At 41.3% G+C, this 18,675-nt stretch overlaps 1 protein-coding gene across 14 annotated transcripts in view; it reads right to left on the reverse strand.

Annotated features, from left to right (window-relative positions):
- The window catches only part of MYCBP2 (MYC binding protein 2), a 463,608-nt gene that overhangs the window by 91,526 nt on the left and 353,407 nt on the right, over positions 1 to 18,675 (reverse strand). For 11 of the 14 annotated variants that reach the window (XM_030566987.1, XM_030566958.1, XM_030566978.1 and 8 more), the window contains 3 exons: positions 16,808 to 17,032; positions 15,793 to 15,925; positions 7,221 to 7,346 (listed from right to left, as the gene is read on the reverse strand). In XM_030566987.1, coding sequence (XP_030422847.1) covers positions 7,221 to 7,346; positions 15,793 to 15,925; positions 16,808 to 17,032 — 484 coding nt within the window. The remainder of the gene's footprint in view (positions 1 to 7,220; positions 7,347 to 15,792; positions 15,926 to 16,807; positions 17,033 to 18,675) is intronic. The other 3 variants (XM_030566933.1, XM_030566968.1, XM_030566995.1) reach the window with 3 other exon arrangements.

An 18,675-nucleotide genomic window follows, 5' to 3' on the forward strand; every position in this document is an offset into this window, starting at 1 on the left:
TAGATGCTTGTGGGCTGTCCATCGCCACTGAAATTAGGTTGACTAGAGTGAGAAAGCTTTGTTTGTGTAACATTGCTATTGCTGTGAGACAACTGAGGAAGGCCCCTATGAATTCCAACTTTTGGACAGGAACCAGTGTGGACTTTTGTACCTTTATTTGCAATCCTACATCCATGAACAGGGTTATCATCATCTATGTGGCGTTTATTGCTCCTTGCTGCATTGGTGCCTTTATCAGGCTTTCGTCTAAGTATGGAAATATCATCACTCCTTGTGTGCGGAGGTGAGCTGCAATGACAGTGAGAACCTTGGAAAAACCTCTTGGGGCAATGGACAGGCCGAAGGTTAGTACTCTGTATTGGAAATGCTGTTTCCCAAGAGTGAATCTCAGGAATCCTCTGTGTGACAGGTGAATGGTAATATGAAAATAAGCGTTCTGGAGGCCAAGGGCTGAGAGCCAATCTCCTTTTTCTAATGCCAGAATTATTAGAAACGTGTTCTCACAAATTCTGAAATGTGTTCTCACAAATTTGTTGAGTTTTTGTAAATCCAGGATGGGTCTCCACCTGCCATTTTTTTCTGAGTTAGAAAGTAATGGGAATAAAAACCTCTCCCCCGTGTGTGGCTAGTATGAGTTCCACGGCACCTAATTGTATGAAGTGATTTATTTCCTATTGTAACAGGTGGTCATGAGAGGAGTCCCTGAAGAGGAATGGGGAAGGGGGTATGGGTAGGTGGGCTAAAAATAAATGAGATGGAGTAGCTCTTCTGGATAATCTCTAGAACCCATTTGGTCTGTCGTGAGGGTGTTCCAGACTGGTAGTATGCTAACAGACGGTCTCCGAATGGGCAGGGGGTGTATGTGGTTCAGAAATCAGAGTGTGGGGAGGTCTTGTCCCTCAACTACACATTCAAAATGATTGTCGGGAGGTGGATGGTTGAGACATCGAAGATTCATCTTGGTTCTGCCAACTTGTTCTGTTTTTGTTTACACCATTGGTTGTACTGTCTTTGTGACTGGGAGTATGGTGTAGACCGGAAACTCTGGTTATAAAACATGCTCCATTTCTTTTTATTTGTAGGTATGTATATGCCCAGGGTATTTAAGGTTGCCCTTAAGTTCTTTAAGGTGTGTAGAAAGTCATTGGTTTTTCAGCAAATAAGATTTTTGCCCTTCAAAGGGTAAATCCTCAACAGTTGCTTGAACCTCTCTTGGGAAACCAGACAGGTGGAGCCAGGATGCACAGTCCCTGACCATGGAGGTAGTGATGGACCATCCTGCCGTCTCTGCAGAGTCAAGAGAGGCCTGTAGGACCATCCTGGCAATGGGAGACCCTTCAGAAACATTTGCCTAATACTGGTTTTCTGTCCTCAGGTAAACTTTCAATACATTCTGACATTTTAGCAAACAGATTGTGTGTGTATTTTGCTAGTAGGGCCACATAATTGGCTATGCAGAACTGGAGTGTGGCAGAGGAGCAAGCTTTCCGTCTGAAGAAGTATAGCCTTTTCCAGTCTTTAACATATGGGTGTCGCTCTGGACTGGTGTAGTTTTCCCCTTTGGTTGACTGCACAAGAGAGCTTGGTGCTGGATGGGTGAATAAAAATTCAGCTCCTTTTGCTGGCACGTAATACTTTTTGTCAGACCTCCTACATGAGAGAGGGGCTGTAGCAGGTGTCTGCCAGATTATTTCTGCAGGCTCCATGATAGCATCATTAATTGGTAGGGCAATCTTTGCTGCTGGGGATGCCTCGAGTGAACCTGTGTTGGGTCTCTGGTAGTTGTGCGAGCAAAATGTCCAGGGATTCAGCTACCCACGGGGTGGGGAGAGAGGTAGCATTATTGTTTCGTCTCTTGACGAAGATCAGATGTGAGTGGGTGGCAGAGTGTCACCTTCAGCTGTGTTCTCAGGCTCCTCAGTCTCTTCCTCTTGTGTCTCTGAGGGTCCTGGGACAATTGGTGAAGGAGACCGTGTTGCTCTGGTTCTAGGCGGATTAGGGGGGCTAAGGTATTTGGCCCTATACATTGCCCAAGGATCCAGTATGGGTGGGAATGCTATAGGAGGTGTTGATCATGCCAGCTCCGCATGTCTGTAGATGTTTGTGATGATAAGGTCCATGTTTTGGTGAGGAATGGAAAGGAGTGTATATTACTGCCTCATCCTCTTCTTCCTCATCACTGGAGATAGGAGGGGCCGATCCATAGGAAGTGGTTACTAGGCTTGGTCCCAGTCTAGAGGGGTACTGTTGGTATCAAGTAGAGGAGATTCCCACTGGGAAGTTTGATTTTGTTGCATGCAACTCCATTAGAGCTTGCCCACATAGGATCTTTAGCTCCTCGGAAAGTTTTGGTACTGGATGTCCCTGGTGCCCCGTGGGCCTGTGCTCTGGGTGCCGTCGGTATTGGGGCAGATTTTTCATTTGGGATCTCATTATTTTAGGTGATTCTCTGTGTGGGGGTGAGTGTGGCCGCCTTTTGGTAGCCTTTCTAGGAGCAGGCTACTTAGCAGCTGTTGTTGAAGCCAATCCCATCAGACGCTGCTGCTGGTGAACATTGACCAGGAGGCATCCTGGACTCAAGGTCGGAGGCTGGTATGAGGGATCTCTCTATCATAAGGAGCTTCAATTGGAGATCCCTGGCATTCTTTGTCCAGGCTGCCAGTTTTCTGCTGCCAGTTTTGGATAATGTGTGTCTCACCAAGGCAATGGTGTGTGTGGCCATCAAAGACTGGTATGGAGAGTTTGCAAGTCAGGCAGCATTTAAAGCCAGGTGAGCTGGGTGTGCCCCAGAGAGAAAGTTTTCTGGAGAAAGAACAGGAATAAATCCTGTTTTTATTTCTTTCTTCTTTTTTTTTTTTTTTAAAGTAATAGCTGAGTATCTGCCGAGGAGGCAGAGGTAAAAGAGAGAAGGAACATATATATATATTTTAGAAGAAAAAATAAAGTAAAATATAAGATATGAAGAGCAAGGGGATAGGGTAGCTAACTACAACTAAGTTAACACTATCAGGAACAACTATGAACTATTAAGTTTATCTGAGGTAAGAGAGGCTGTCACTCTGATTCAACCAAAGGAGGTAGAAAAGGAACTGCGGGACGGTCGACTGTGCACTGCTATGTAACTGCACAGAACGATGTGAGATGGCTACGGCGTGTGCACAGCCCAACCGGGCACTGCTACTAAAAATCTCTAATTACAATTACCAATTACAAGGTGACAAGTGGAGCACCCGCAGGGACACTCCTCAAAGAAGGATTTATGATGTTCTTAGCTGACATTGGAGATATTAGACTAGTTATTCTTTCTGGGTCATTATTGTTTTTTTGATAGTTGATATATCAAGTACTTCGCTATAACAAATCTCGCAAACAAGCCTCATTCTCTCCTATATGTAAACAACTTTGTGGAAGCCAGTCAGTCTTTTTTCTCAGCCCATTTTTATAAGTATGTTTTATCTCTTTTAAAAATGTCTAGAGTAAAATGTTTTAGATGTTACATTCAGTATGACTTATAAATTGGGTACTTTTAAAAAAATCCATTAGTGCATTCATCTTTTCATGCTGGAATATCTAAACTGGCCAGGTGTGTACCATATATTTTGCTGAAGGGCAAAAAAAACAAAGCTAATGTGTCTCTTTTGACAATTGGATTGGAGGACAGAATGAGATTTAAGAGATTTTTGTCACCTGTAAATTTATTTTTTCCAATTAACATATAACTCTAATCTGTCACTGATTGTTTCTTCTGGGTGAAGAACATAAGCTTTTCAAGTGTGTGATACAATGCTTGGGATGTAAGGCTCATCCATTCCATTTATTTTCAGAAGAGTATTTTTAAAATTGTAAGAAAGAAAGGTTACTCATCTATAACTGGAGTTTTGAATAGTTTACTAGTACAGAACTAAGCTCTGGGTACATCTACACACTAACACCAAAGCCCTTTGGAAAGTGGGCAATTGTGGGCCCACACAGACTCATCAAGACATGACAGTGTTCAGGTTGAGATTATATATAAACACATAGCTCTAACACACTTATTTTTTTGACCCCTTGGAATTCAAAACAAACTCTACAGAACTGGGGATGTATGGCAGAAGATGTGGTCTGTTCTAACAAGTAACTTGAACTCCAGTTAATGGAAGTAACCTTTCTGCTCCTTCAAGTATAGTAATTACAGATTCTGCGCTCTTGGGAAATGCACAAACAGTACAAGATAAGAAGGTAAATGAAGATACCTATCTATTTAAAACAATGATTCAGAGCTGCTCACTCAAACTGTGCATTAGATTTTGAAGCTAAATAAAAACTCTAATGTTGCATAAAAGGGTTTGGGAGCTAGTAACAGAATGAAGATCTAACTTTTCCATAGCTCGAATATTCCAGTGGCATGCCATAGAAACCACCATGGAGCTAGTCAAATGAATCACAACACATTCATGTATACCAGGGAACTTAGCAAGTTTCTCTTCAGGATTTTATTCATTCTGACAGACCTTGAGAGGAAACTTCCTTTCCTTTAATCTTATCACAGAAAATTACCGTTAATGTTTTATTCTTATTATACAATTCCTGTGCTCAGTGGCAATCTGTAATACTGCCCCACAAATTGACCATCTCTTGCATTTTTGTGTGCTTCAGGACCGAGTCACCATTTTGAAATGAGGATTGCTAGGCTGGGGAAAAAGAGTACTTCACAGAGTGATCTCAGAGGGGAAATTACTCCGCCATGGGCTAAATAATACCGAAAACATCAGAAAAAGATTTAATAGTAGAGGCAAAGAAAATAATGACTTCTTACATCGTACACTGTGAAAACAATTAAAAACAAAAAAAAAAGAGGGAAAAACTACCCTGGAGTGGGCAAAGCTTAATTTTCTAACTATGAAAATGCATGAATTTTCTCTAATCTTCATCCAGAAAAAGGGATCCCATTAGGGATAGATTGAGTTATAATAAAGAATAGACAAACATTCACATATTAAAATTTTAGTAAAATTATGTAAATCCTGTATTTCAATGTAAACAGTTTTACACAAGATTGTATGAACAGTGAAAAATAGTTAATTTAAAAAGTTTAGAGAAAGCCCTCTTCTGTCCTCCTTTTTAAAAAAAATTCTAATTACTAAAAGCATCTTGAAGACCAAAACTAAGTTACCCTACTCCTGAAGTGTGCCCTCAGCTCTAGTTAGCTTTAAACGGAGGTTCACCCCGTACCCAAAAGCACGTGTCACCAAGACCAGTGGTTCTCAACCTTTTGGGACTCAGGCCTTATTTGTAAATATTTATGGCCTGTTGCAACCCAGTAAATAGCCTGGAGGCTCTGGAGCAGAGGCATTTTAGCACCTGGGATGAGCAAGCATATTTGTCCCCCTACCAGAGGCGACATAGGAGGTGCTGGGTCACCCCCCCAATTTTTTGGTTGTGCCTCCCCCAACCAAGACAGACTGGATGACCAGCTGAGGTGAGTCCACAGGTGGAAGTGGCGCTCCCTCCACGAGCTCCGCCCCTGGGTCTGGCCCGAACCATTTCCCGCCACCTGGGTCTGGCCTGAGACATGTGGCATCACCAGCTGCCCCACTTGCCCTGCCCTGGTTATGATCCTGCCCTGGATGGGTTGGGTCCAGCCCGGCACCCCCCTCCCCTACAGGTGCATCTCCTGCTACTCCTGTGCTGTGAGGCTAGCTGGGCTTGGCTCTCCGCTCTGGGTGCTGCAACCCCTGGAGTTGCAGTGCCACTCAGATTTGGCCCAGCCCCCGACTGGACCAAATTTGTGAGAGTGGAGTTGTGACCTGGCTCATGGGACTGCAGTGCCCCTCACTCAAATTTGGCCTCCCCAGACTCCCATCATCATGACTGCTAGGCCAAACCTGAGTGGCACTGGGACCCTAGAGGTTGCAGTGCCTGGAGCAGAGAGGCGAGCCCAGCCAGATCTGCGGGACAGGAGCCACAGGAACTGCCACATGACACTCTGAAACGTTCTGGTGACCCAATTTTAGATCCCAACCCATGAACTGAGAAACCCTGACCTAGACCACAGAAACAGAAGATTAGAACAGCAAAGCTCCATGTTTCAATGATATTCCTCAAGAACCAAGAGTTTGCTGCAGATACAAGGTGATTTGCCCTACTGTTATTGCCCAAACATGAAGCTGCATTTTTTGTTTTGTTTTGTATGTTGCTGTGATTTATTGTACAATACCATCTGGATAAGCTATTTGGGTCATATATTTATCAACCTAAACTCTAAAAGTCTACATATACAAAGCAATAATCCAATTTAACAACTACTAGCATTATACTCCATATTAATATTCTACTTTAATGTGAGCTCTCCAAGCATAAACTAGACAGAGCAATTTTGTACTATTAAAATAATAATAATAATAATAATAATAATAATAATAATAATAATAATAATAGGAGATATACCAATCTCCTAGAACTGGAAGGGACCTTGAAAGGTCATCAAGTCCAGCCCCCTGCCTTCACTAGCAGGACCAAGAACTGATTTTTGCCCCAGATCCCTAAGTGGCCCCCTCAAGGATTGAACTCACAACCCTGGGTTTAGCAGGCCAATGCTCAAACCACTGAGCTATCCCTCCCCCCATGCTTAGCGTGATGCTTCGTATTATAACGATCTATAATCAAAACATCAAACCTAATCTTCTATCTAGTCATCAAATGTAAAAGCCCTTTTTAAAAATTAAGCTTATTTAAAGCAGATGGCCAGAATCCTCATGGCTTTCTTAAAAGAATTTTCCAAACTAATGGTTTTGAAGCCTAATTTGAACAATACTGGATGTTATCACTCTTTCTGGTTCAATGCATAAGAATCTGTAATTCTTGTATTATCGTTCTGTGGATAACACAGTAGGAATTTACAGGACATTAACTTATCAATGAAGCTATTCAATAGTGCAATTAAAGGGACCAACATAAAACTCCCAGTAAGTCTAAAAGCCTTCCCTTAACATCTATGTAAAGCATAAATTTACATGAGTTACAACATTACTAACTGCATAAAATACAGTAGAAAATGCCATTGCAATTCTCAGCAACTCGTTTCACCATAATGATGGATGGTTTTGTGGGGGCACATCTGTGGGTGTCTCCAATGTCACTGATATCTACTCAAGTCCTGGAAAACGAGTAGCAAAAAATAAATAGGCAAAAGTTTGAAAAGATACTATTTTGTAAAATGTTTGTAGCTATAAACTTACCTTTGTTATTTGCAAGACCATAATCAAATCCTTGTCCATTGCTACAAGCAGACCCCTTACTGAAAGCTTGTATTGAAAAAGGGCTTGGAGGAGGTGTCTGAGCATTCTGATCTAGCAGAACTTGCTCTGTAAAACAAGTCATCACTTCAATGTTAGTATTTCTTTTATCACTGATTTGCAGTGGAACAATGAGTCAAGACAAAAGAATGATTGCTTTTAATGTTATTTTTCTGTTAGGCCCCAAACATACAGCATAAGTGTAAAATCTTTTGTCACTTATGTCATAAGCTAGCTTATACACTACTGAAAAAGGGCACCACATTTATGCTGCGTGTTCAGGAATATAATGAAATCCAGTTGTTCATTATGCTTTACTTAATATTCTTAACAGACTGATGGAGCTGTGAGGCAATTACTGTAAAGGAGAAAATACTCAGCTGGTTCATCATCATCTCTTTCAACAACCATTTCTCTTATCCCCATTCTGGAGAGTCAGTAATACAAACGATTATTTTTGTTAAAACATACTAAATTCAAATTTATTGGTTTGCAAATATGTCTACACTCTTTGGGGAAGGGACTGTCCATGCTCAAACATCTGTAAGCTATCTGACGCATTGTACGAACTAGCATAAACAAATAACTAATATTACTACAAATAATCATTGAAAATATGTGCGTAGTGTTGATACACTAATATGCATAACAGCACATATCAGCCATTCTTTTGCACAACCAGGTAAGACATCTACTGTCTGCAACAGCTATATTTTGGAAAATCTGACTTACTGAGGAAGGGAGGAGGATCAAATTATTTCCCAGTAGCTAGACAGAAAATTCCCCTAATTCATTTGCATGTCTTACCATCATTTAAAGGATCTCATTCATTTTAAATTGCAGGTGTCAGGAATTAAAAATATTTTAAATGTTATAATGTTAATATAGCGGTTTCTGATAACCAAATTATTAAAACAGATGGGAAATGAGTTTCCAGTTGCTTTAACTGGTATCCTCTGGCTGCTAACACATCTAACAGTACTACATTTTAGTAAAATGGCTCAAAAAGTCAATTTTAATTAAAAATATTAACTATAATTGGTGCTTCTTATGTAAATTGTCAGAATACAGAACTGAGCAAAATGAATATAACAAATTCAAAGCTGTTTGAACATGTATGACAAAGCAAGACATAACACTAAATAAAAATGTAGTAGCAAAATCAAAAGCAGACATATAATTTTAGCTCAGTTGAAAAAGGAAAGAAAATATCAGCCAAATGAAAATTATGCAATTATTAGGAGAAAATGTACCGTTCTTTTAAAAACATAAAGAGATGAAATGTTAAAACATGAAAAAGTGTCTTTTGAAGACAACGAAACTTGAAAGAAACACATTTTTCCTACCTGTCAATTGATCTTCTTTGAATTCTTCTGAATCAGTCTGGTATTGTAGGATTTACCTCCTCCCGTCCTTACTCCCCCCCCAAAACCAAAACAAAAACCAAGAAAACCCAACTCCAACAGTTCCTTTGGGCAATCTGAGTCATATTTAGAATAATAGATTTTAAGGTTCAAAGGGAGCATCATGATCATCTAATCCAACATCCTGCATATTGCAGGCCACAGAACCTTACCCACTCACTCTTGTAATAGACCTCTCACTTCTGTTTGAGTTACTGAAGTCCTCAAATCATGGTTTAAAGATTTCAAGTTCACAGAATCCATCATTCACACTAATTTAAACCTGCAAAGGAAGGGGGAAAACCCCAGGGTCTCTGCCTATCTGACTCTGGGGAAAAATCCTTCCTGACCCAAAATATAGCCATCAGTTAGACTCTGAGCATATGGGCAAGAAAGCAGCAGTAAGTTTCTGGTAGCTAACATCTGAACAGGAAGCAAAGCATCATCCCACACCCTTAAATTCATGTGTTCTAGACCCAACCTCACAGAGCATAGGTGAGTATCGGACTGATAGAAAAGTAATTAAAGAAACTAAATTTACAGGTAGAAAAGTTTTCCTAAAGGCTTCACTTCCTCTGCATAAATTCAGGACTGACAAAGAGCAAAAAAACAAACAAGGGAATTGATGTAATCATCTAGTGCTGAGACTCAAGGAGCTCAATATATTTAGTTTAACAAAGAGAAAATTAAAGACTGACTTGATCACAGTTTGTAAGTACCTACATGGGGAACAAGTATTTGATAATCAGCTCTTCAATCTAACAGACAAAGGTAGAGTAAGATCCAGCAGCTGAACATTGAAGCTAGACAAATTCAGACTGGGGGAAAAAAAAAAACTGTGTACATTTTTGAGGTAATTAACCATAGGAAAATTACTTGGGGTTCTGGTGGATTCTTAATCTTTGGCAATTCTAAAATCAAGATTAGATGTTTTTCTAACACTTATGCTCAAATTAAAACACAAATTATTTTGGGAAGTTGAGTGCTCTGTATTATGCAGGAGGTCAGACTAAATGATCACAGCGGTCACCTCTGGCTTTAGAATCTATGATATAGTAGTGTTCGTGGAAGCGGGGGGGGGGGGGGAGGGGGAGGGAAGGGAATGCATGGGCCCATCCCTGAGGGGAAGGGGCATGCTGGCAGCACAGGGCTGGGCGGGCCACTGTGCATCTGGCAACTTCCAGTTTGTAAATAGTGCCCTGTATTGGGCTGGGCAGAGCAGGGAGGCCCCTGCCTGTACCAAAAGGAGCCATAAATTTAGAATTAATATACTGTTTATTTTCCAATAAGTATACAATTTGTTTGTTAAATCATTTAAATAATTTGAAATAGATACAGGAAATTGTGACAGTCTGTATCTCTACAGTCATTCATTTTATAAAACTATGATCAAACTTATACAAAGTATGCCTTGGGAGGTATCATTTAAAAACTCAATCCGCTGATCATTATTATCCAACGTGTGGCAACACTGTATGTAAAGTTGTAAGAGTTGACTGTATGACTTTACTGAGACATGCTCCAAAGTTAGAAAAGCAGGCACAAACCAACGAGGAGTCCTTGTGACACCTTAGAGATTAACAAATTTATTTGGGCAAAGCTTTCACGGGCTAAAACCACTTCTTCAAATGCACAAACCAGTTTCTCAAAGATAAAAGGCAAACTGTGGCCTCAGCTAGGTGTCAGCATAACCAAGTGGACTATCACTTGGTTAAATGGCCATTCTTTGGCAGAAAGAAAGGAGTGAGTGAGAAATTTACATCTTGGCAAACAGACTTGCTGTTGCCTGAACCCCAGGTGGAGACGAGAAATGCTATGGAGAACAGAGGACACAAATCTCCTCTCTCCCCTTATCTTTACTCCCAGCATCAATAATGGTTGAAAGACAAAAGCAGCATCGCTAGATTAGAAGAGGAGTCTTGGCTGAGAAATCCAGCCAGACTGTTGTAAGCATAGGGGGGAGAGAAACATTTTTGCTTCAAATTCACTTAGCTTGTTAAGTTAGGTATTAGACCTAAAATAGGCACGTGACCCTGTTTTGCCTTCAGGGTCAGGAAGTATCAGGAGTAAAAGCCCTTTCCCCTGAATGAGGGAGGGACCTCTTCTATATCTCCTACAAGGAGGAGTGATTGTATATCTTGCAGTAGCACAGCCTTGGGAGTGAGGTTCCTGAAGAGGGACAGAGAAGGGGAAGAGGCAGAAATAAACTGCATATATATCCCACTTCCACCATGCTTAGAAACCAGCTATCTTATGATGTGGACTGAAGTGGGAGAGGCAGTTAGTAAAACTGGGGAAAAAAAACATTATGCCACTCTTAGAACTGACAGACTGCTCTCAACCATCAAAGTGAGCTCTTGAAAGATGCGACCTGCCTTGAACAAGCAGCTGCCCAAGCAGAGGGTGGTGGTGGACGTCTTTTCTGCTCCTTCCCCTTGGCAGGTCTTAAGCTTGTGTGGCAATCCCCTAAAAATACTGGGACTGATGAGAATGGAATGCCTTCAGCTTCACTGCTGGGGTTAAATGCTTAGGGATTTTAGGGGTGCTCGAGTCTTTGAGACTATGCAGAGTCTCATTTATGTTTTCTGAGAAGAATGATGGCCCTTCAAAAGGTAAGTCCAGAACTATCTGTTGCATCTCTGAAGTAAAGCCAGAAGAGTGCGCCAGGACAAGTACTTCATTGTGATAGCAGAGGCCATGATGCAAGCTGTAGAAACTGATGCATTCAGACCTGCCTTCAGAGTTGTTCTGGCATACAACTTGCCCATCTCCATTAAAGACTGGAACTTTTGTTTTACCTCATCTGGGAGCTTCTCTTTGAATTCTGAAACTGTAACCACAGGATGAAATCATAATGCTGCAGCAAAATTTGCTGGTCTGCAATGCGAAGTTGTAATCCACCTTTGGAATAAAGCTACTTCTCAAGTAAGTCCAGCTTCCTGTCCTCTATTTTTTGGGGTTGATACCTGGTGCCCTTGTCTTTCTCTCTCATAGTCTGCCACCCCTACAAGGGAGCTTGGAGGGGCATGATTATATAGGTGCTTGAACCTCTGAGAGGAGATATCCATTCTTCCTGAAGTTCGAGGCAGGGAAGCTGGAGACCGCCAGAGGACCTTGATAGGACTAAGATTAGCTCTCAGTACAAATGAGGCTTTCTAGCTGGATCTGCAGATACCAAAATGTCCATCAGCTTGTAGGTGGATGTCTAGGATAACAGCCATCCTCCTCAACAATTCCTGACGAGTCTTAAATCATCAGAAGATAGACAAATAGACTCCATCACAATTGCTTCGTTAGGGGATGAGGAAGAGGATGTCAAACAGTACTGGAGGATGGTTCAGTTCCTGCTCCTTTTGTGGCTGCTTGTGAGAGGGATCCTGAATCTGTTCGGTGATGGGCTCAATACTGCCGCTAGGGTGTCTGTGGCGTTAATACTCCTGAAGACCAGTAGATGGAGTCAGCTAAGGTGACTATAGGGACACTCTTGACTGAAGGAAGAAGCCCCACTGGTTCCAAAAGGGCCATTCAGACAGTCCTGGTCCCCGTCTGTGTGTAACCCAAGTATACCTTCTATAAACCACTTGTGGTACTTAGGCTGATACCAGGGCTGACAGGTGCCATACTCCAGATGACAGAACTGGTCAGGTTGAGACACATAAGATCCCACTTCACAGTCTGCTGAAGAAACTGTTTCTTTTTGTGACCATGGTGGTGCCAGCCATCAGTACTGGTGAAGAAGGTTCAGACTTTGAAGAAAGGGGAGCTAGGGAGACAGAGCCGGTGCTGGGCATAAGCAGACTAAGCAATTGCTTAGGGCCCCAAGCAGCTTAAAGAACCCCCTATTCATTATTAATATGTGTTGTGTGTGAGGAAATCCCCAAAATATTCCTGCTTAGGGCTCTCAATGGGCTAGCACAGGGGTGGGCAAACTATGGCCTGGGGGCTGAATCCGGCCTTTCAGATGTTTTAATCTGGCCCTCGAGCTCCTGCCAGGGAGCGGGGTCTCGGACTTGCTCTGCTCCATTTGTGCTGTGGCTCTGTGCACCTACGGAAGCAGCAGCATGTCCCCCCTCCGACTGCTAAAAGTGGGGCAGCCAGGGGACTCTGCATGCTGCCCCGCAGCTCCATTGGCCAGCAACTGTGGCTAATGGGAGCTGCACGGGCGGCGCCTGTGGATGGGCCAATGCACAGAGCCACCTGGTTGCGTCTCCACGGAGAGGGGACATGTTGCTGCTTCCAGAAGCTGCTTGAGGTAAGCGCCGCCCGGAGCTTGCACCCGATTCCCTCCAGCACCCAAACCGCCTACCCCAGCCTTGATCCCCCTCCTGCCCTCTGAACCCCTCGGTCCCACCCTCCTTCAACCCAGAGCCCACACCCTCAGCCAGAGCCCTCACCCCCTACCCGCCCCAACCCCCCCGCCCCCAAATTCCTCATTTCTGTCCACACCCAAGAGCCCTCGTGCCAAAAAGTTTGCCCACTCCTGGGGTCCCACAACATCTGTGGCAAGATCATCTGTGGCTTCCCCCTAGACAATATCACCTTCAGAGGTACTCTGATGGCTGCATTTGAAGGAATTGCCCAGTATGGAGGTGAAGGCGCTGGGTGCCAGTGCCGAATGAGTCTCTTGAACTGTTGGTGATGGTGGCACAGAGGAGTTTAACAACTCTCTTGCAGCCACAAACACCTCAGGAGTAGAAATGACCAAGAAGCAGCTATGGTACCAGGGCATGCAGCCAGCAAAGGTGCTTCGGGAACTGTTCTCAACAGCACCATGCAGTTCTCTGAAGCCAGTGAACTCCCCTGCTTAGAGGCGTGCTCTGGTGTATGTTTCTTCTTTGAATGTCCTCCAAAGTCAATTTCAGCAGCATGTATTTTAATCTGGCTGCCTCCCCCTGTCTCCTCCCCGCTCTTTTTTTGAATGGGGCTTTAAGCCCTTACAAATGCCACATCTGTCACCGATTTGAACCTCTCACAAGCACTTAAGACAACAGGGGTGAGGGTAACTATTAGGTGTTGCCTTATCACAAGAATGGCAGGGCTTGAAAGCTGGAGCATGGGGTGGGTACCCAGACTAGGCATCAGAACCACGCAAAAAGAACAAACATTTATTTTAAACTAACCAACCAAATGCTAAACTAAACTAAACATAACAGGTGCTATTTATAGATTTTGACTAAAAACTTGCAGAGAGCTGGGACACCTACAACAACCTTCATGGGTGGTAGAAAGGAATGGGGGGGGGCAAGGGGGTGTCAAGGCAGCTTGATCCTTTAGGCCTGTATGTGGTGCACATAGCAGCAGGGGCACTTGTGCTGCCCTGACTAGTGCCACTAAGGGAAAAACTCAATTGTGCACTGAGCATACAAACACCTGCAGTGGAATGCACATGTGCAATCAGTCAAAGAAGCACAGTTGTTAAATATTTTCTATCTTTACTGTTCCTTTATTTGCTCACTACACATTATCCAGCTCTTCACAGAATTGGGCAGGCCTGCTATACAACAGTATAAGTTTGTTTTCTGCCTATCATAACAAAATAAGACAAGGTTACTTTGGAATGCCCACAGATGACAAAGGACAACATTACAGGATACCAGAATAAATACAAAAAGGATTACAGAAGATCAAGGCTACTTTCATGCAAATACGAGATAAAATTCCATAACAGAGCTTGTAGCAAACATTACAATTCTATCACATTTAAATCTAAGTACAATGATCAAAAGTAGTCCAGTTGACTCCTTAGATCCAAAGAAAGCCCCAGTATTACTATTCTAAGTATAGTGTCCTCAAAATGGAGGAAATAAACTGATTTTAAGCAGATGTAGCTGTAGTGTGCTTAGATCCTAAATTAGGTTAAATAAATGGCACATTAAAGATCTATTTTGGTTGGGGTACATACAAAAACACATCTTTCTGAGAAAATATCCCACTCTACTCGCGAATTGATCATGGAGGTAATCAAGCTAGCATTTTCACAGGAATTGACATTGATAAGGAAAAATATTGTTCTAGCCAAGAACACAAGCTCAGAGACCTCTATCAAAATCCACAGAACTTGCTCAAAATATGCTGGTTGTAATGACCTTAAACATGATTGTATTTACTGCATTTTCTGGAAGCCATCTTGCCGGTCCTAAATTAACATTCACCACTCCTTTATTAGAATAGGTAAAACAGGAAGCACTGAACAAAAGAACAATAGGTTACCAACTACAGATTTTTCCTCATTTCATATATGGAGTTCAAAATTTGTTAGCAGTTTTCAGCAGGGTACTCTTGTGGCCCCAATCCAATGGTTGGGATTATATGTTAAACTCAAAATAAAAAATTCTAAGATGCTGTACAAATTCATTCAGTCCATTTTTTCCCCCTCTTTCAGGTGGAGACAAAAGTAGATTGAAAAAAGTTGCCTCAGGAAGTTCAGGATTGGTTGTCTGAAAACTGAATCCCCATAAACAGAAGAAAGGACAACACTCTAGTTGAGGGGTTGGCAACCTCTGGCACGTGGCTCACCAGGGTAAGCACGCTGGTGGGCCGGGCCAGTTTGTTTACCTGCTGCAATAGCAGGTTCGGCGGACCGTGACTCCCACTGGCTGCGGTTCGCTGTCCTAGGCCAATGGGGGCGGCGGGAAGTGGCGCAGGTGAACGATGTGCTGGCCACGGCTTCCCACAATCCCCATTGGCCTGGGACAGTGAACCATGGCCAGCGAGAGCCGCGGTCTGCTGAACCAGCGGACGTGGCACGTAAACAAACTGGCCCAGCCTGCCAGGGTGCTTACCCTGGTGAGCCGCATGCCAGAGGTTGCTGACCCCTGCTCTAGTTCATAATTGGTAGAGAAGAATGACTCAGAAAACACTTATAAAAATGTCATGTTTGCAAAATCTAAATGTCTGAAGATTGTACTGTAAAATTTAATTAAAAAAAGTCTGCCTTCATATTTTCTCCAATTGAGTTACATCTGAAAGACGTAAAACAGTAACTTATTGGGTTATTTTATAAGTTACTGTTTTACGTCTTTCAAACTCAGTTCTTAAAACTTCCCCTCCCCGCACTTTATTTTGGCAAACACTTTAAGTAGTTAATTTTAAAAAAAATTAAAACAACTTGCCATCTTCGTGTCGCAGATACTGGTTTCCACCTCTGTCTCTAGCTAAGGACCACGCCTCGCCTTCATCACTCTCACAGAACTCTACCATGCTGTTCTTATCCATTTGTACCCATGTACCTTCAGAATTAGTCACCTGGTGCACACACACAAAAAAGAAGTTTATTCACTTTTCAAATAATCTAGTGCTCAGATCCAGCAACATGCTTCAGTATATGAAAAAATATGCTCATTTCCATCATGATATTACAAAAAACATGTTTCTGAAATTAAGGCCACAGCCTGAGGTAGAACAAAAACCAATTCCATGTATGGCAAGTTTAAAATTATAAATACTTTCACAATATTAGGCCAGTTTATATTTGGAAAAAAAAAGTTCAATATTTGACCAACCACACAAACCCAAATAAGCTCTTAGAAGGTGTTATCCAACAACTTCCATGCTTTTTTGAAACACCAAAACAAATTGTATTGTCTAGTTATGTATGAAATATCTGTAAATTTGCTAATTATGCTCCTGATGTTTTTTGAGAAAAATAGCATGACACACTACATCCTCAAGCCCATCTCAATAGGAAAATTCCAAAGCATGACAGCAAGTACAACAACAATTGAATAAATACAGTGAAATGGGATCATTTTTGAACTGATCACAGCTCTGGAAATGATTTCTCCAACAAGGTGAATTCACTTTGATACCTATGATCAATAAGTGAAACAGATAACCTTATTTTGCAATGAATCAACCATACTGTAACAGAAATATATAAATAAGTATAGGTAACTGTGGTATTAGAAAATTCAAGTTTAATGTAACTCCAATTAATGAACACTTTTCTACAAAACAAAACACATAATTGAATTAGTATTTATAATATAAACCAAGTTCAAATGTTAACATTTAATCACCAGGGTTGGAAAAGCAAACCTTGTGTAGGGGAAGATGCTTTTGTTGTGTTTACTACTGATATAAACTGGTATCTATGAAGACATGAACTGAAGCTACAAGGATCCATACCTCGCCTACTGCCTTGACTTTGTTTCCCAGAACTAACATTCCAATTGGGATACCTCTAAGGTTAGGGCAGCTTCTGATGTTGTGACCTGAAGGGCCAGTCTTCACTACCTTGTACACTCCAGGTCCACCTCGAAGGAATGGCATATCTTGCTCTTGCATCACTGCTTCCTGTGTGCAACGTGAATTTATGTCTTTGAAAAAGTCATCAGTATTAGACCTAGGCTCCTGAAAAATTTAAAAAAGCAAAAGAAAAACAGAATAGAACCTGTTAATAATGCATTTGCACTTTTTAGATGAGAAACACCTCTTCCCTAAATCTGGAACAGTTAACTTCCTAACCTAGAAAGAGAAAAAAAACTGGTCATAATGCCAGTTGAACTGTAACTTTCCTTTCCAACTGATTGTTTTAGCTTGCAGAGGTACACACATCTCAACTACTGCAGTACCTGAAATGAACAGGCACTTCAGTGGAATATAAATTGTTTAAATTTGGGCCACTAAATATATAGATATTTTCATATGTGCATTTTGACATAAAATTATTTTCATGAAGTATGTTTTGTTTAGTACTGTCATTTATCAGCACAGAGAATCCAAATATGAGATTGAGTATCTTGGAAATATAACAGCTAAAAGTAATCAGTGATTAATCTGGGCATGTGTAACAGAGACATATATGCTATCTGGTTTCCAATTCATATGTGCTTCTTTCTCTGAACTCAATTTCAGGAATATATTGTAAACACTGAATAAAGGTAAAATTATTACTACTAAGGCCAAGTGGAGCAGTAACCCCATGTTTCTTGTATGCACATAATAAAATACTAGTGTGTATTCATTATTATTATATTTTTACTGTGACAATCAGAGTAGCATTGCAGACTTATTTTGCTTAGAATCAAGCACGGATGAAGGACAAATCCAGGCCTGATCTGATGTTATACTTCTGAGGTATGGACAATTCCATATGTTTAGAGTTCCTAGACAACCCTCCAACCCTCACTGTAGATGAAGAATACTGGCAGGGCGCTTCCACTGGCTGTAATTTAATAAAAATTCCAGTATACATGAAGATAATGGGGAGGAACACTAATACACACTTTTTATCACAAAGAAACAAATATGAAGCAGTAGCAATGACCGATGTACTTTAAAAACCAAGAGGTGTGACCTGCATACAAAGATCATTTGCAAGTGTGGTTAATTTCTTTATTAAAATCACAATTTTTGCACTGTTCAGTTTTCAGCTCTATTTGGTGTTGTTTCCTGTGTTTTGTGCCCACAATGTTATAACACCCCTCATAACATGTTATAATAGCTTTCCCAAGAAAACTACTGCAACTGAGCCATTATACAGTATAAAGTTGTTCTGCAAAGAAGGGAATTTTCAATCCAAGTTGTGGCATTTTCTAACGTAAATTGTTTCAAGGAGAAAAAAAGGCTAATGTTCTACAACTAGAAGCTAAGCAATTTTGTCAATTAAAGTTTCTATATATCTACAGAGCAGCAAAGCAGTTCAGTGTTGCTGCAGTGAAATGTGTATTTTTAAGTTGCTAAACCAATATGCGTAATTATTTGAGAATAATTTCCATTAAAAAGATTCTATGGAAACTGTTGCCTAAAAAGCAACAATAGCCTTCCAAATAATTTACAAAAGCATCTGAGAGATATTTAAAACACTTAGTCATGTATAATGCAACTGGATATTTTTCTACGAATTACGACACTTCTGAAATAGATTAGTAAAGAAGTTAGTGTAGCGTTCATCGGCATGGGTATTTTTAGTAGAAGTCATGGACAGGTCACGGTCAGTAAACAAAAATTCATGACCTGTGACCTGTTCATGAGTTTTACTATATATCTTAACT

This window comes from Gopherus evgoodei, chromosome 1, assembly GCF_007399415.2.
Source record: "Gopherus evgoodei ecotype Sinaloan lineage chromosome 1, rGopEvg1_v1.p, whole genome shotgun sequence".
In the NCBI taxonomy this organism is placed as follows: Eukaryota; Metazoa; Chordata; order Testudines; family Testudinidae; genus Gopherus; species Gopherus evgoodei.